This window comes from Oncorhynchus nerka, linkage group LG5, assembly GCF_034236695.1.
Source record: "Oncorhynchus nerka isolate Pitt River linkage group LG5, Oner_Uvic_2.0, whole genome shotgun sequence".
Classification (NCBI taxonomy): Eukaryota; Metazoa; Chordata; class Actinopteri; order Salmoniformes; family Salmonidae; genus Oncorhynchus; species Oncorhynchus nerka.
This window is the reverse complement of record NC_088400.1, coordinates 64,450,797-64,468,642: the sequence shown is the minus strand read 5'-3', so window position 1 is coordinate 64,468,642 and position 17,846 is coordinate 64,450,797. Positions and strand designations below refer to the sequence as shown.

Here is a 17,846-nt window from a genome sequence, read left to right as displayed (position 1 = left end):
ACTAATAACACCATATGAAACCAGGGGAACTCACTAATAACAGCATATGAAACCAGGGGAACTCGGACCTCACTAATAACAGCATATGAAACCAGGGGAACTCGACCTCACTAATAACAGCATATGAAACCAGGGAACTCGACCTCACTAATAACAGCATATGAAACCAGGGGAACTCGACCTCACTAATAACAGCATATGAAACCAGGGGAACTCGACCTCACTAATAACAGCATATGAAACCAGGGGAACTCGACCTCACTAATAACAGCATATGAAACCAGGGGAACTCGACCTCACTAATAACAGCATATGAAACCAGGGGAACTCGACCTCACTAATAACAGCATATGAAACCAGGGGAACTCAACCTCACTAATAACAGCATATCACTAATAACAGCATATGAAACCAGGGGAACTCGACCTCACTAATAACAGCATATGAAACCAGGGGAACTCGACCTCACTAATAACAGCATATGAAACCAGGGGAACTCGACCTCACTAATAACAGCATATGAAACCAGGGGAACTAATAACAGCATTGGACCTCACTAATAACAGCATATGAAACCAGGGGAACTCGACCTCACTAATAACAGCATATGAAACCAGGGAACTCGACCTCACTAATAACAGCATATGAAACCAGGGGAACTCGACCTCACTAATAACAGCATATGAAACCAGGGAACTCGACCTCACTAATAACAGCATATGAAACCAGGGGAACTCGACCTCACTAATAACAGCATATGAAACCAGGGGAACTCGACCTCACTAATAACAGCATATGAAACCAGGGAACTCGACCTCACTAATAACAGCATATGAAACCAGGGGAACTCGACCTCACTAATAACAGCATATGAAACCAGGGGAACTCGACCTCACTAATAACAGCATATGAAACCAGGGAACTCGACCTCACTAATAACAGCATATGAAACCAGGGGAACTCGAAACCTCACTAATAACAGCATATGAAACCAGGGAACTCACTAATAACAGCTCACTCACTAACAACAGCATATGAAACCAGGGGAACTCGACCTCACTAATAACAGCATATGAAACCAGGGAACTCGACCTCACTAATAACAGCATATGAAACCAGGGAACTCGACCTCACTAATAACAGCATATGAAACCAGGGGAACTCGACTTCACTAATAACAGCATATGAAACCAGGGGAACTCAACCTCACTAATAACAGCATATGAAACCAGGGGAACTCGACCTCACTAATAACAGCATATGAAACCAGGGGAACTCGACCTCACTAATAACAGCATATGAAACCAGGGGAACTCGACCTCACTAATAACAGCATATGAAACCAGGGGAGCTCAACCTCACTAATAACAGCATATGAAACCAGGGGAACTCGACCTCACTAATAACAGCATATGAAACCAGGGGAACTCGACTTCACTAATAACAGCATATGAAACCAGGGGAACTCGACCTCACTAACAACAGCATATGAAACCAGGGGAACTCGACCTCACTAATAACAGCATATGAAACCAGGGGAACTCGACCCCACTAATAACAGCATATGAAACCAGGGGAACTCGACCTCACTAATAACAGCATATGAAACCAGGGGAACTCGACTTCACTAATAACAGCATATGAAACCAGGGGAACTCAACCTCACTAATAACAGCATATGAAACCAGGGGAACTCGACCTCACTAATAACAGCATATGAAACCAGGGGAACTCGACCTCACTAATAACAGCATATGAAACCAGGGGAACTCGACCTCACTAATAACAGCATATGAAACCAGGGAGCTCAACCTCACTAATAACAGCATATGAAACCAGGGGAACTCGACCTCACTAATAACAGCATATGAAACCAGGGAACTCGACCTCACTAATAACAGCATATGAAACCAGGGAACTCGACCTCACTAATAACAGCATATGAAACCAGGGGAACTCGACTTCACTAATAACAGCATATGAAACCAGGGAACTCGACCTCACTAATAACAGCATATGAAACCAGGGGAACTCGACCTCACTAATAACAGCATATGAAACCAGGGGAACTCGACTTCACTAATAACAGCATATGAAACCAGGGGAACTCGACCTCACTAACAACAGCATATGAAACCAGGGGAACTCGACCTCACTAATAACAGCATATGAAACCAGGGGAACTCGACCTCACTAATAACAGCATATGAAACCAGGGGAACTCGACCTCACTAATAACAGCATATGAAACCAGGGGAACTCGACCTCACTAATAACAGCATTGGAAACCAGGGGAACTCGACCTCACTAATAACAGCATATGAAACCAGGGGAACTCGACCTCACTAATAACAGCATATGAAACCAGGGGAACTCGACCTCACTAATAACAGCATATGAAACCAGGGGAACTCGAACTCACTAATAACAGCATATGAAACCAGGGGAACTCGACTTCACTAATAACAGCATATGAAACCAGGGAAACTCGACCTCACTAATAACAGCATATGAAACCAGGGGAACTCGAACTCACTAATAACAGCATATGAAACCAGGGGAACTCGACTTCACTAATAACAGCATATGAAACCAGGGAAACTCGACCTCACTAATAACAGCATATGAAACCAGGGGAACTCGACCTCACTAATAACAGCATATGAAACCAGGGGAACTCGACTTCACTAATAACAGCATATGAAACCAGGGGAACTCGACCTCACTAACAACAGCATATGAAACCAGGGGAACTCGACCTCACTAATAACAGCATTGGAAACCAGGGGAACTCGACCTCACTAATAACACCATATGAAACCAGGGGAACTCGACCTCACTAATAACAGCATATGAAACCAGGGGAACTCGACCTCACTAATAACAGCATATGAAACCAGGGGAACTCGACCTCACTAATAACAGCATATGAAACCAGGGGAACTCGACCTCACTAATAACAGCATATGAAACCAGGGGAACTCGACCTCACTAATAACAGCATATGAAACCAGGGGAACTCGACTTCACTAATAACAGCATATGAAACCAGGGAAACTCGACCTCACTAATAACAGCATATGAAACCAGGGGAACTCGACCTCACTAATAACAGCATATGAAACCAGGGAACTCGAGCCTCACTAATAACAGCATATGAAACCAGGGAACTCGACCTCACTAATAACAGCATATGAAACCAGGGGAACTCGACCTCACTAATAACAGCATATGAAACCAGGGAACTCGACCTCACTAATAACAGCATATGAAACCAGGGAACTCGACCTCACTAACAGCAATAACAGCATATGAAACCAGGGAACTCGACCTCACTAATAACAGCATATGAAACCAGGGGAACTCGACCTCACTAATAACAGCATATGAAACCAGGGGAACTCGACTTCACTAATAACAGCATATGAAACCAGGGGAACTCGACCTCACTAATAACAGCATATGAAACCAGGGGAACTCGACCTCACTAATAACAGCATTGGAAACCAGGGGAACTCGAACTCACTAATAACAGCATATGAAACCAGGGGAACTCGACCTCACTAATAACAGCATATGAAACCAGGGAAACTCAACCTCACTAATAACAGCATATGAAACCAGGGGAACTCGACCTCACTAATAACAGCATATGAAACCAGGGGAACTCGACCTCACTAATAACAGCATATGAAACCAGGGAAACTCGACCTCACTAATAACAGCATATGAAACCAGGGAAAGTAGCACTTCATATTTATTTTTTATAGAATTGAATTCAATGCATATTCCATTCATACCATTATCCAAAATATACAACAAGGCAGAGGGGGCAGAGTTTGCAACTTCTATAAATATGTCTTTATTGATGTAGATGTTTTATTATCTTTTACATTTTGAACTCAAGTAGAGAGGAGAGGGACCGCCTATTTTGTCACCTAGTTCATTCACGGTAAAAAAAAAAGTCTGTAGGCACCAGTCGAACTGCGCTGACAGGGGGGGCTGGTGATGGGTGGTGGTGATGTCAGAGAGGGAGGGGCTTTTTAAAAGGACCATAAAATAACTGCATTCAAGAAAAGAGAAAACACTGACAAGGTCGTATTATTCAGACGTCTAAAACTTCTGGTAAGAATGCCTCCCCTCTCCCCTCTTCTAATTCAGGCCTTTGGCGCACAGCTCCCCTTGATCCGTGATAGATATAAAGAGTTCAGCAAACTAGCCTCCACGTTGGCAACCAACGTGTCATAACAATAAGGTTCTCATTTGCATTCTCGGTGGAATGTCATTCTCCTTGCGACTTCCGGTGCCAACATGGCACCCACGCAAACTTGTCAAACCCAGTTTGCTGAATTCTGTAGATCTGTGGTTCCGGTGACGCCTGACCCAGCTTTCTTCACTCCCACTCGCCCCTCTCCAGTCTCACCCCAGCCTGAACACCAGAGTGATTACAGAGGGCAGGACTCCAGCAGCAGACGGATGTGGAGGGTGAGAGAGCGAGACAGAGCGGCAAAATGAAAAACAAAACTCAAGATGATTCCAAACAACAGGCACGTTGGAATAGTGTGTGTTGATGCTGTCTAAACTGTCACTGTTAACAACAGCAGGAAATAGTTTGGTTTCTCACAGAAAAACACTGTTTCCCCTCTAAAAATACACTCCCCCACCCACCAGGGGGGAGGGGATGGGGGAGAGGGGGAAAGTGGGACACTGCACTGCTCCCACCATTTATGGATGTATGCATATGTGGGTGTGATGAACAAGTGTGTGTGTGTGTCTTTGATCAGGTGTCACATGATCAGTGGTGTGTGTGTTTGTGTGTAGGTGTGCTGCGGCCGCCTGAAGACATGAAGGTGTGTGCCCGTTCCTCCGTTCAGATGATTTCAAAAGTCTTCTTGAGCTCCATGATGAGCTGCCAGTCAGATTTGCCCATCTCGTCTCGGAACCAGTTCTTCAGGGCATCGATGGATGCTCTGGTGATCTGGAGAACAAACAAAAGACCACATTCAGAACTCTGAAGTCTCCCCATTCTCATTATGGTCCACTACTTCTAGTACAGAACCCAGTGTTGTTAAGAGTTTGGGTACCTGCTGTAGGTACAATGTAACAGTCAGTACTTACAACATCTGATACACTATATTGACCTGAAAACCCACCACACGGTAATTTGATCATTGAAAAGCAAAGTGTTGCCTTTCTCCTCTCTGTGACTGTACCTTGCTGACGAGGATGTCGGTGGCCTCAAAGTGTCGGCCGAACATCTTGGGTGCCTCTCCGGGGATCGGTTCGATCTTTATACAGATCTCCTGGCCCTTCTTGGCACTGTCCACCATCTTGTGGTTGATCTCAATGCTGGTCACGATGCCAATGTCCACAAACTGACAGGGAGGAAGTCAGTCAGATAATATTATTACACCTGTTCCTACGTCCTACAAAGATAGAAACAGGTCCCACAAACACACACTGCACTCTACATATACACACACACTCACCCCCTTGCTGGGCACACAGAGTGGGGTTCCCTGTCTGAGGACCCCAGCCTCCACGTTGACTCCCATGACTATGGGGTCTCTAGAGTTGAAGATGAACTGAGGCAGGATCTTCAGCTTAGTGGGGAACACAGCAATGTGTCTGTGGAGAATGACAGAGAAAACGACTGTTAGTACACCACAAACCTACTGTCTTGTCTAGAAACCTAGCCCAGGCATAACCCACGCCTACTGTCCTGTCTAGAAACCTAGCCCAGGCATACCCCACACCAACTGTCCTGTCTAGAAACCTAGCCCAGGCATAACCCACGCCTACTGTCCTGTCTGGAAACCTAGCCCAGGCATACCCCACACCAACTGTCCTGTCTAGAAACCTAGCCCAGGCATAACCCACGCCTACTGTCCTGTCTGGAAACCTAGCCCAGGCATAACCCACGCCTACTGTCCTGTCTGGAAACCTAGCCCAGACATAACCCACACCTACTGTCCTGTCTAGAAACCTAGCCCAGGCATACCCCACACCAACTGTCCTGTCTAGAAACCTGGCCCAGACATAACCCACGCCTACTGTCCTGTCTGGAAACCTAGCCCAGGCATAACCCACGCCTACTGTCCTGTCTGGAAACCTAGCCCAGGCATAACCCACGCCTACTGTCCTGTCTGGAAACCTAGCCCAGGCATAACCCACGCCTACTGTCCTGTCTGGAAACCTAGCCCAGACATAACCCACACCTACTGTCCTGTCTAGAAACCTAGCCCAGGCATACCCCACACCAACTGTCCTGTCTAGAAACCTAGCCCAGGCATAACCCACGCCTACTGTCCTGTCTGGAAACCTAGCCCAGGCATAACCCACGCCTACTGTCCTGTCTGGAAACCTAGCCCAGGCATAACCCACGCCTACTGTCCTGTCTGGAAACCTAGCCCAGGCATACCCCACACCTACTGTCCTGTCTGGAAACCTAGCCCAGGAATAACCCACGCCTACTGTCCTGTCTAGAAACCTAGCCCAGACATACCCCACACCTACAGCCCTGTCTGGAAACCTAGCCCAGACATACCCCACGCCAACTGTCCTGTCTGGAAACCTAGCCCAGACATACCCCACACCTACCGCCCTGTCTGGAAACCTAGCCCAGACATAACCCACGCCTACTGTCCTGTCTGGAAACCTAGCCCAGACATAACCCACACCTACTGTCCTGTCTAGAAACCTAGCCCAGGCATACCCCACACCAACTGTCCTGTCTAGAAACCTAGCCCAGGCATAACCCACGCCTACTGTCCTGTCTGGAAACCTAGCCCAGGCATAACCCACGCCTACTGTCCTGTCTGGAAACCTAGCCCAGGCATAACCCATGCCTACTGTCCTGTCTGGAAACCTAGCCCAGGCATAACCCACGCCTACTGTCCTGTCTGGAAACCTAGCCCAGGCATAACCCACGCCTACTGTCCTGTCTGGAAACCTAGCCCAGGCATAACCCACGCCTACTGTCCTGTCTGGAAACCTAGCCCAGGCATACCCCACACCTACTGTCCTGTCTGGAAACCTAGCCCAGGAATAACCCACGCCTACTGTCCTGTCTAGAAACCTAGCCCAGGCATAACCCACGCCTACTGTCCTGTCTAGAAACCTAGCTCAGGCATACCCCACACCAACTGTCCTGTCTAGAAACCTAGCCCAGGCATAACCCACGCCTACTGTCCTGTCTGGAAACCTAGCCCAGACATAACCCACACCTACTGTCCTGTCTAGAAACCTAGCCCAGGCATACCCCACACCAACTGTCCTGTCTAGAAACCTAGCCCAGGCATAACCCACGCCTACTGTCCTGTCTGGAAACCTAGCCCAGGCATAACCCACGCCTACTGTCCTGTCTGAAAACCTAGCCCAGGCATAACCCACGCCTACTGTCCTGTCTGGAAACCTAGCCCAGGAATAACCCACGCCTACTGTCCTGTCTAGAAACCTAGCCCAGACATACCCCACACCTACAGCCCTGTCTGGAAACCTAGCCCAGACATACCCCACGCCAACTGTCCTGTCTAGAAACCTAGCCCAGGCATACCCCACACCTACTGTACTGTCTGGAAACCTAGCCCAGGCATAACCCACGCCTACTGTCCTGTCTGGAAACCTAGCCCAGGCATAACCCACGCCTACTGTCCTGTCTGGAAACCTAGCCCAGGCATAACCCACGCCTACTGTCCTGTCTGGAAACCTAGCCCAGGCATACCCCACACCTACTGTCCTATCTGGAAACCTAGCCCAGGAATAACCCACGCCTACTGTCCTGTCTAGAAACCTAGCCCAGACATACCCCACACCTACAGCCCTGTCTGGAAACCTAGCCCAGACATACCCCACGCCAACTGTCCTGTCTGGAAACCTAGCCCAGACATACCCCACACCTACCGCGCTGTCTGGAAACCTAGCCCAGACATACCCCACGCCAACTGTCCTGTCTGGAAACCTAGCCCAGGCATACCCCACGCCAACTGTCCTGTCTGGAAACCTAGCCCAGACATACCCCACGCCAACTGTCCTGTCTGGAAACCTAGCCCAGGCATACCCCACGCCAACTGTCCTGTCTGGAAACCTAGCCCAGACATACCCCACGCCAACTGTCCTGTCTGGAAACCTAGCCCAGGCATAACCCACGCCTACTGTCCTGTCTGGAAACCTAGCCCAGGCATACCCCACACCTACTGTCCTGTCTGGAAACCTAGCCCAGGAATAACCCACGCCTACTGTCCTGTCTAGAAACCTAGCCCAGACATACCCCACACCTACAGCCCTGTCTGGAAACCTAGCCCAGACATACCCCACGCCAACTGTCCTGTCTGGAAACCTAGCCCAGACATACCCCACACCTACCGCCCTGTCTGGAAACCTAGCCCAGGCATACCCCACCCAACTGTCCTGTCTGGAAACCTAGCCCAGGCATACCCCACGCCAACTGTCCTGTCTGGAAACCTAGCCCAGGCATAACCCACACCTACTGTCCTGTCTGGAAACCTAGCCCAGGCATAACCCACACCTACTGTACTGTCTGGAAACCTAGCCCAGACATACCCCACGCCTACTGTCCTGTCTGGAAACCTAGCCCAGGCATAACCCACACCTACTGTCCTGTCTGGAAACCTAGCCCAGGCATACCCCACACCTACCGCCCTGTCTGGAAACCTAGCCCAGGAATTACCCACGCCTACTGTCCTGTCTGGAAACCTAGCCCAGGCATACCCCACACCTACTGTCCTGTCTGGAAACCTAACCCAGGCATAACCCACACCTACTGTCCTGTCTGGAAACCTAGCCCAGGCATACCCCACACCTACCGCCCTGTCTGGAAACCTAGCCCAGGCATACCCCATGCCTACTGTCCTGTCTGGAAACCTAGCCTAGGCATACCCCATGCCTATTGTACTGTCTGGAAACCTAGCCTAGGCATACCCCATGCCTACTGTACTGTCTGGAAACCTAGCCCAGGCATACCCCACACCTACCGCCCTGTCTGGAAACCTAGCCCAGGCATACCCCATGCCTACTGTCCTGTCTGGAAACCTAGCCCAGGTATGCCTACTGTCCTGTCTGGAAACCTAGCCTAGGCATACCCCATGCCTACTGTACTGTCTGGAAACCTAGCCCAGGCATACCCCATGCCTACTGTACTGTCTGGAAACCTAGCCCAGGCATACCCCATGCCTACTGTACTGTCTGGAAACCTAGCCCAGGCATAACCCACACCTACAGTCCTGTCTGGAAACCTAGCCTAGGCATACCCCATGCCTACTGTACTGTCTGGAAACCTAGCCCAGGCATACCCCATGCCTACTGTCCTGTCTGGAAACCTAGCCCAGGTATGCCTACTGTCCTGTCTGGAAACCTAGCCCAGGCATACCCCATGCCTACTGTACTGTCTGGAAACCTAGCTCAGGTATGCCTACTGTCCTGTCTGGAAACCTAGCCTAGGCATACCCCATGCCTACTGTCCTGTCTGGAAACCTAGCCCAGGCATACCCCATGCCTACTGTACTGTCTGGAAACCTAGCCCAGGCATACCCCATGCCTACTGTACTGTCTGGAAACCTAGCCCAGGCATACCCCATGCCTAAGGTCCTGTCTGGAAACCTAGCCCAGGTATGCCTACTGTCCTGTCTGGAAACCTAGCCCAGGCATACCCCATGCCTACTGTACTGTCTGGAAACCTAGCCCAGGTATGCCTACTGTCCTGTCTGGAAACCTAGCCTAGGCATACCCCATGCCTACTGTCCTGTCTGGAAACCTAGCCCAGGCATACCCCATGCCTACTGTACTGTCTGGAAACCTAGCCCAGGCATACCCCATGCCTACTGTACTGTCTGGAAACCTAGCCCAGGCATACCCCATGCCTACTGTCCTGTCTGGAAACCTAGCCCAGGTATGCCTACTGTCCTGTCTGGAAACCTAGCCTAGGCATACCCCATGCCTACTGTCCTGTTTGGAAACCTAACCTAGGTAGGACAGGTGTAGCCTTCCAATGGGCTGAGTGTGGATCACTTGTGCTAAGGCCTATGACAGCAAAACAAAGTTATGGTTGGTATCACGTATCGTGTGTGTGTGTTCACATACTTGAACTCGTCCTGCTTGGCCTTCTTGTAGTCCTCTCTGTACTTAGTGAAGGCATCAAACAGGTGGTAGATGATCTCAGCGCTGAACACCCTGACCCCAAGACTATCAGCCATCTCCTGAGAGTCCCTCTCCACCTTCACATCAAACGCCAGGATCGTTGCATACCTAGAACAGGACAGCGTGGATTTTTATTGTCCAGTTTACACAGATTGGTTACTGTCTCAGCGTAATTAACCTATCAAACAAATGTATGACAGGGTATAGAAAGGAGAGAAGACAGAAGAGGTCACACACTGTGGGTCATGCTCCAGCATAGCTGAAGCTTTCATCACGTCTTTCTTGTGGACTGGACCGATGTTGATGCCAGCGTACTGTTGGAGGAGACGGAAAAACATGAACATTACAGCACAGTTTCTCAATACTATATTGTAGTTTGATACGGTGTGTGTGTGTGTATGTGGGTGATACTCACAGGCACTTTGGACACTCGTAGGAACTCGAGCAAGGCTTCCAGGGATCCGAGAGTGGAGGCCTGGACGTACACACCCTTCTCCTCCAGCTTGATGGAGTTCAGAGTCTGTTTCAGCTCCCGCACCAGCTCATCCTGCAGGGGGATCATAATGCAGAAGATCTCAATAGTGTGTGTGTGTGTGTGTTTGTGTGTGTACTAGTAACTAACTCAAGAGATGGAAAAAAAGACAAGGAGAGGAAGCCATTCATAACTATTGACAGTAGGTGGCAGAGGGATCCAGTCTAACACTATTGAGACACAGCCCTGTTTTCATACACAGAAGGGTTTCTTCAACTATGGGTCGGGTTCCAAGTGGGTTGCGAATAACGAGAATACATCTATAATCCCACACCATTTCTTCTTAATTTGGGTGGTTGGAGGATGATTTGGGTCACAGGGTCAATTTCTCATTTGGGTCTGGAGCTGAACATTTTTAAGAACCTCTGATACACAGTACATAAACTGGGTGGTTCGAGCCCTGAACGGTGATTGGCCGAAAACTGTGATATATCAGACCATATACCCAGGGTATGACAAAACATTTATTTTTACTGTTCTAATTACGTTGGTAACCAGTTTATAATAGCAATAAGCAATATACCACAGCTAAGGGCTATATCCAGGCACTCTGCGTTGCGTCGTGCTTAAGAACAGCCCTTAGCCGTGGTACATTTGTCATATACCACACCCCCCAGGCCTTATTGCTTAAATGTGCCAGTCTCACCCTGAGCACAGCCACCTCGTCCTCCTTGTGGGCCACCAGCAGGGGGAGCCCTGCCAGGGTCTTTTCCAGGTCTTTCCCCAGGATCTTCACTCCCTGGGCCGTACACACCTCCTTATGCTTCTCATACTGGTTCTAAAGAGGACAGGGGGTCAGATCATTCATTAATACTACCTACTGGTTCTAAAGAGGACAGGGGGTCAGATCATTCATTATACCTACTGGTTCTGAAGAGGACAGGGGGTTAGAGCATTCATTAATACTACCTACTGGTTGTAAAGAGGACAGGGGATCAGATCATTCATTATACCTACTGGTTCTGAAGAGGACAGGGGGTCAGATCATTCATTAATACTACCTGCTGGTTCTAAAAAGGACAGGGGGTCAGATCATTCATTAATACTACCTACTGGTTCTAAAGAGGACAGGGGTCAGATCATTCATTAATACTACTACCTACTGGTTCTAAAGATGACAGGGGGTCAGATCATTCATTAATACTACCTACTGGTTCTAAAGAGGACAGGGGGTCAGATCATTCATTAATTAATACTACCTACTGGTTCTAAAGAGGACAGGGGGGTCAGATCATTCATTAATACTACCTACTGGTTCTAAAGAGGACAGGGGTCAGATCATTCATTACTACTACCTACTGGTTCTAAAGAGGACTCAGACCTACTGGTTCTAAAGAGGACAGTTCTGAAGGGTCAGATCATTCATTTACTACCTACTGGTTCTAAAGAGGACAGGGGTCAGATCATTCATTAATACTACCTACTGGTTCTAAAGAGGACAGGGGGTCAGATCATTCATTAATACTACTACCTACTGGTTCTAAAGAGGACAGGGGGTCAGATCATTCATTAATACTACCTACTGGTTCTAAAGAGGACAGGGGGTCAGATCATTAATTAATAATACTACCTACTGGTTCTAAAGAGGACAGGGGTCAGATCATTAATTAATAATACTACCTACTGGTTCTAAAGAGGACAGGGGTCAGATCATTCATTAATAATACTACCTACTGGTTCTAAAGAGGACAGGGGTCAGATCATTCATTAATAATACTACCTACTGGTTCTAAAGAGGACAGGGGTCAGTAATACTACCTACTGGTCCTAAAGAGGACAGGGGGTCAGATCATTCATTAATAATACTACCTACTGGTTCTAAAGAGGACAGGGGTCAGATCATTCATTAACTGGTTCTAATCACTACCTACTGGTTCTAAAGAGGACAGGGGTCAGATCATTCATTAATAATACTACCTACTGGTTCTAAAGAGGACAGGGGGTCAGATCATTCATTAATACTACCTACTGGTTCTAAAGAGGACAGGGGGTCAGATCATTCATTAATAATACTACCTACTGGTTCTAAAGAGGACAGGGGTCAGATCATTCATTATACCTACTGGTTCTGAAGAGGACAGGGGGTTAGATCATTCATTAATACTACCTACTGGTTCTAAAGAGGACAGGGGGTCAGATCATTCATTAATAATACTACCTACTGGTTCTAAAGAGGACAGGGGGTTAGATCATTCATTAATACTACCTACTAGTTCTAAATAGGACAGGGGGTCAGATCATTCATTAATAATACTACCTACTGGTTCTAAAGAGGACAGGGGGTCAGATCATTAATTAATAATACTACCTACTGGTTCTAAAGAGGACAGGGGGTCAGATCATTCATTAATACTACCTACTGGTTCTAAAGAGGACACCTACTGGTTCTAAAGAGGGGGTCAGATCATTCATTAATACTACCTACTGGTTCTAAAAGAGGACATTATACCTAGGGGATCAGATCATTCATTAATACTACCTACTGGTTCTAAAGAGGACAGGGGGTCAGATCATTCATTAATACTACCTACTGGTTCTAAAGAGGACAGGGGGTCAGATAATTCATTAATACTACCTACTGGTTCTAAATAGGACAGGGGGTCAGATCATTCATTAATAATACTACCTACTGGTTCTAAAGAGGACAGGGGGTCAGATCATTCATTAATAATACTACCTACTGGTTCTAAAGAGGACAGGGGGTCAGACAATTAATTAATACTACCTAGTGGTTATAAAGAGGACAGGGGTCAGATCATTCATTATACCTACTGGTTCTGAAGAGTACAGGGGGTTAGATCATTCATTAATACTACCTACTAGTTCTGAAGAGGACAGGGGTCAGATCATTCATTATACCTACTGGTTCTGAAGAGGACAGGGGGTTAGATCATTCATTAATACTACCTACTGGTTCTAAAGAGGACATTCATTAATATACCTACTGGTTCAGATCATTCATTAATACTACTACCTACTGGTTCTAAAGAGGACAGGGGTCAGCTCATTCATTAATATTACTACCTACTGGTTCTAAAGAGGACAGGGGTCAGATCATTCATTAATAATACTACCTACTGGTTCTAAAGAGGACAGGGGTCAGATCATTCATTAATAATACTACCTACTGGTTCTAAAGAGGATCATTCATTAATACCTACTGGTTCTAAAGAGGACAGGGGGTCAGATCATTAATTGATAATACTACCTACTGGTTCTAAAGAGGACAGGGAGTCAGATCATTAATTAATAATACTACCTACTGGTTCTAAAGAGGACAGGGGTCAGATCATTCATTAATACTACCTACTGGTTATAAAGAGGACAGGGGTCAGATCATTCATTATACCTACTGGTTCTGAAGAGGACAGGGGGTTAGATCATTCATTAATACTACCTACTGGTTCTAAAGAGGACACTACCTACTGGTCAGATCATTCATTAATAATACTACCTACTGGTTCTACCTAAAGAGGACAGGGGGTCAGATCATTCATTAATATTACTACCTACTGGTTCTAAAGAGGACAGGGGTCAGATCATTCATTAATAATACTACCTACTGGTTCTAAAGAGGACAGGGGGATCATTCAGATCATTCATTAATAATACTACCTACTGGTTCTCATTAATAATAAAGTTCTAAAGGACAGGGGTCAGATCATTAATTGATAATACTACCTACTGGTTCTAAAGAGGACAGGGAGTCAGATCATTAATTAATAATACTACCTACTGGTTCTAAAGAGGACAGGGGTCAGATCATTCATTATACCTACTGGTTCTGAAGAGGACAGGGGGTTAGATCATTCATTAATACTACCTACTAGTTCTAAAGAGGACAGGGGGTCAGATCATTCATTAATAATACTACCTACTGGTTCTAAAGAGGACAGGGGGTCAGATCATTAATTAATAATACTACCTACTGGTTCTAAAGAGGACAGGGGGTCAGATAATTCATTAATAATACTACCTACTGGTTCTAAAGAGGACAGGGGGTCAGATCATTCATTAATACTACCTACTGGTTCTAAAGAGGACAGGGGTCAGATCATTCATTATACCTACTGGTTCTAAAGAGGACAGGGGGTTAGATCATTCATTAATACTACCTACTAGTTCTGAAGAGGACAGGGGGTTAGATCATTCATTAATACTACCTACTGGTTCTAAAGAGGACAGGGGGTCAGATAATTAATTAATACTACCTACTGGTTCTAAAGAGGACAGGGGGTCAGATCATTCATTATACCTACTGGTTCTAAAGAGGACAGGGGGTCAGATCATTCATTAATACTACCTACTGGTTCTAAAGAGGACAGGGGGTCAGATCATTCATTATACCTACTGGTTCTGAAGAGGACAGGGGGTTAGATCATTCATTAATACTACCTACTGGTTCTGAAGAGGACAGGGGGTCAGATCATTCATTAATACTACCTACTGGTTCTAAAAAGGACAGGGGGTCAGATCATTCATTAATACTAACTACTGGTTCTAAAGAGGACAGGGGGTCAGATCATTCATTAATACTACCTACTGGTTCTAAAGAGGACAGGGGTCAGATCATTCATTAATACTACCTACTGGTTCTAAAGAGGACAGGGGGTCAGATCATTCATTAATACTACTACCTACTGGTTCTAAAGAGGACAGGGGGTCAGATCATTCATTAATAATACTACCTACTGGTTCTAAAGAGGACAGGGGGTCAGATCATTCATTAATAATACTACCTACTGGTTCTAAAGAGGACAGGGGGTCAGATAATTAATTAATACTACCTAGTGGTTCTAAAGAGGACAGGGGTCAGATCATTCATTATACCTACTTGTTCTGAAGAGGACAGGGGGTTAGATCATTCATTAATACTACCTACTGGTTCTAAAGAGGACAGGGGATCAGATCATTCATTATACCTACTGGTTCTGAAGAGGACAGGGGGTCAGATCATTCATTAATACTGCCTACTGGTTCTAAAAAGGACAGGGGGTCAGATCATTCATTAGACCTACTGGTTCTGAAGAGTACAGGGGGTTAGATCATTCATTAATACTACCTACTGGTTCTAAAGAGGACAGGGGGTCAGATCATTAATTAATACTACTACCTACTGGTTCTAAAGGAGGACTGGTTCTAAAGGGGGTCAGATCATTCATTAATACTACCTACTGGTTCTAAAGAGGACACTGGTTCTAAAGGGGTCAGATCATTCATTAATAATACTACCTACTGGTTCTAAAGAGGACAGGGGGTCAGATCATTCATTAATAATACTACCTACTGGTTCTAAAGAGGACAGGGGTCAGAGTGGTTCTAAAGAGGGGGGTCAGATCATTAATTAATAATACTACCTACTGGTTCTAAAGAGGACAGGGGTCAGATAATTCATTAATAATACTACCTACTGGTTCTAAAGAGGACAGGGGGTCAGATCATTCATTAATACTACCTACTGGTTCTAAAGAGGACAGGGGTCAGATCATTCATTATACCTACTGGTTCTGAAGAGGACAGGGGGTTAGATCATTCATTAATACTACCTACTAGTTCTAAAGAGGACAGGGGGTCAGATCATTCATTAATAATACTGCCTACTGGTTCTAAAAAGGACAGGGGGTCAGATCATTCATTAGACCTACTGGTTCTGAAGAGTACAGGGGGTTAGATCATTCATTAATACTACCTACTGGTTCTAAAGAGGACAGGGGGTCAGATCATTAATTAATATACTACCTACTGGTTCTAAAGAGGACAGAGATCATTCATTATACCTACTGGTCAGATCATTCATTAATACTACCTACTGGTTCTAAAGAGGACAGGGGTCAGATCATTCATTAATAATACTACCTACTGGTTCTAAAGAGGACAGGGGTCAGATAGACCTACTGGTTCTGAAGAGTACAGGGGGTTAGATCATTCATTAATACTACCTACTGGTTCTAAAGAGGACAGGGGTCAGATCATTAATTAATACATTACTGGTTCTAAAGGACAGAGGGGTCAGATCATTCATTAATACATCATTCATTATAATACTACCTACTGGTTCTAAAGAGGACAGGGGTCAGATCATTAATTAATAATTCTACTGGTTCTAAAATAATATTCATTAATAATACCTACTGGTTCTAAAGAGGACAGGGGGTCAGATCATTCATTAATACTACCTACTGGTTCTAAAGAGGACAGGGGTCAGATCATTCATTAATAATACTACCTACTGGTTCAGATCATTCATTAATACTACCTACTGGTTCTAAAGAGGACAGGGGTCAGATCATTCATTTAATACTACCTACTGGTTCTAAAGAGGACAGGGGGTCAGATCATTCATTAATAATACTACCTACTGGTTCTAAAGAGGACAGGGGGTCAGATAATTCATTAATAATACTACCTACTGGTCCTAAAGAGGACAGGGGGTCAGATCATTCATTAATAATACTACCTACTGGTTCTAAAGAGGACAGGGGGCCAGAACATTCATTAATACTACCTACTGGTTCTAAAGAGGACAGGGGTCAGATCATTCATTATACCTACTGGTTCTGAAGAGGACAGGGGGTTAGATCATTCATTAATACTACCTACTGGTTCTAAAGAGGACAGGGGGTCAGATCATTCATTAATAATACTACCTACTGGTTCTAAAGAGGACAGGGGGTTAGATCATTCATTAATACTACCTACTAGTTCTAAATAGGACAGGGGGTCAGATCATTCATTAATAATACTACCTACTGGTTCTAAAGAGGACAGGGGGTTAGATCATTCATTAATACTACCTACTAGTTCTAAAGAGGACAGGGGTCAGATCATTCATTAATAATACTACCTACTGGTTAAGGGGTCAGATCACCTACTGGTTCTAAAGAGGACAGGGGTCAGATCATTCATTAATACTACCTACTGGTTCTAAAGAGGACAGGGGTCAGATCATTCATTATACCTACTGGTTCAGAAGAGGACATTCATAACCTACTGGTTCTGAAGAGGACAGGGGTTAGATCATTCATTAATTCTAAGTTCTAAAGAGGACAGGGGTCAGATCATTCATTAATACCTACTGGTTCTACTGGTTCATTAATAAAAGAGGACAGGGGTCAGATCATTCATTAATATACCTACTGGTTCTGGTTCTAAAGAGGAC

General features: G+C 45.7%; 1 protein-coding gene across 2 annotated transcripts in view; it reads right to left on the bottom strand.

The window, feature by feature from the left end:
* Nucleotides 1-3,739: 3,739 nt before the first annotated feature.
* LOC115125938 (eukaryotic translation initiation factor 5B-like) overlaps nucleotides 3,740-17,846 on the bottom strand; it is a 37,049-nt gene continuing 22,942 nt past the window's right edge. For both annotated transcript variants that reach the window (XM_065018901.1, XM_065018902.1), the window contains 7 exons: nucleotides 11,334-11,465; nucleotides 10,571-10,702; nucleotides 10,393-10,469; nucleotides 10,099-10,263; nucleotides 5,490-5,628; nucleotides 5,214-5,375; nucleotides 3,740-4,978 (listed from right to left, as the gene is read on the bottom strand). In XM_065018901.1, the coding sequence (XP_064874973.1) occupies nucleotides 4,871-4,978; nucleotides 5,214-5,375; nucleotides 5,490-5,628; nucleotides 10,099-10,263; nucleotides 10,393-10,469; nucleotides 10,571-10,702; nucleotides 11,334-11,465 (915 nt within the window). In that variant the 3' untranslated portion in view covers nucleotides 3,740-4,870. The remainder of the gene's footprint in view (nucleotides 4,979-5,213; nucleotides 5,376-5,489; nucleotides 5,629-10,098; nucleotides 10,264-10,392; nucleotides 10,470-10,570; nucleotides 10,703-11,333; nucleotides 11,466-17,846) is intronic.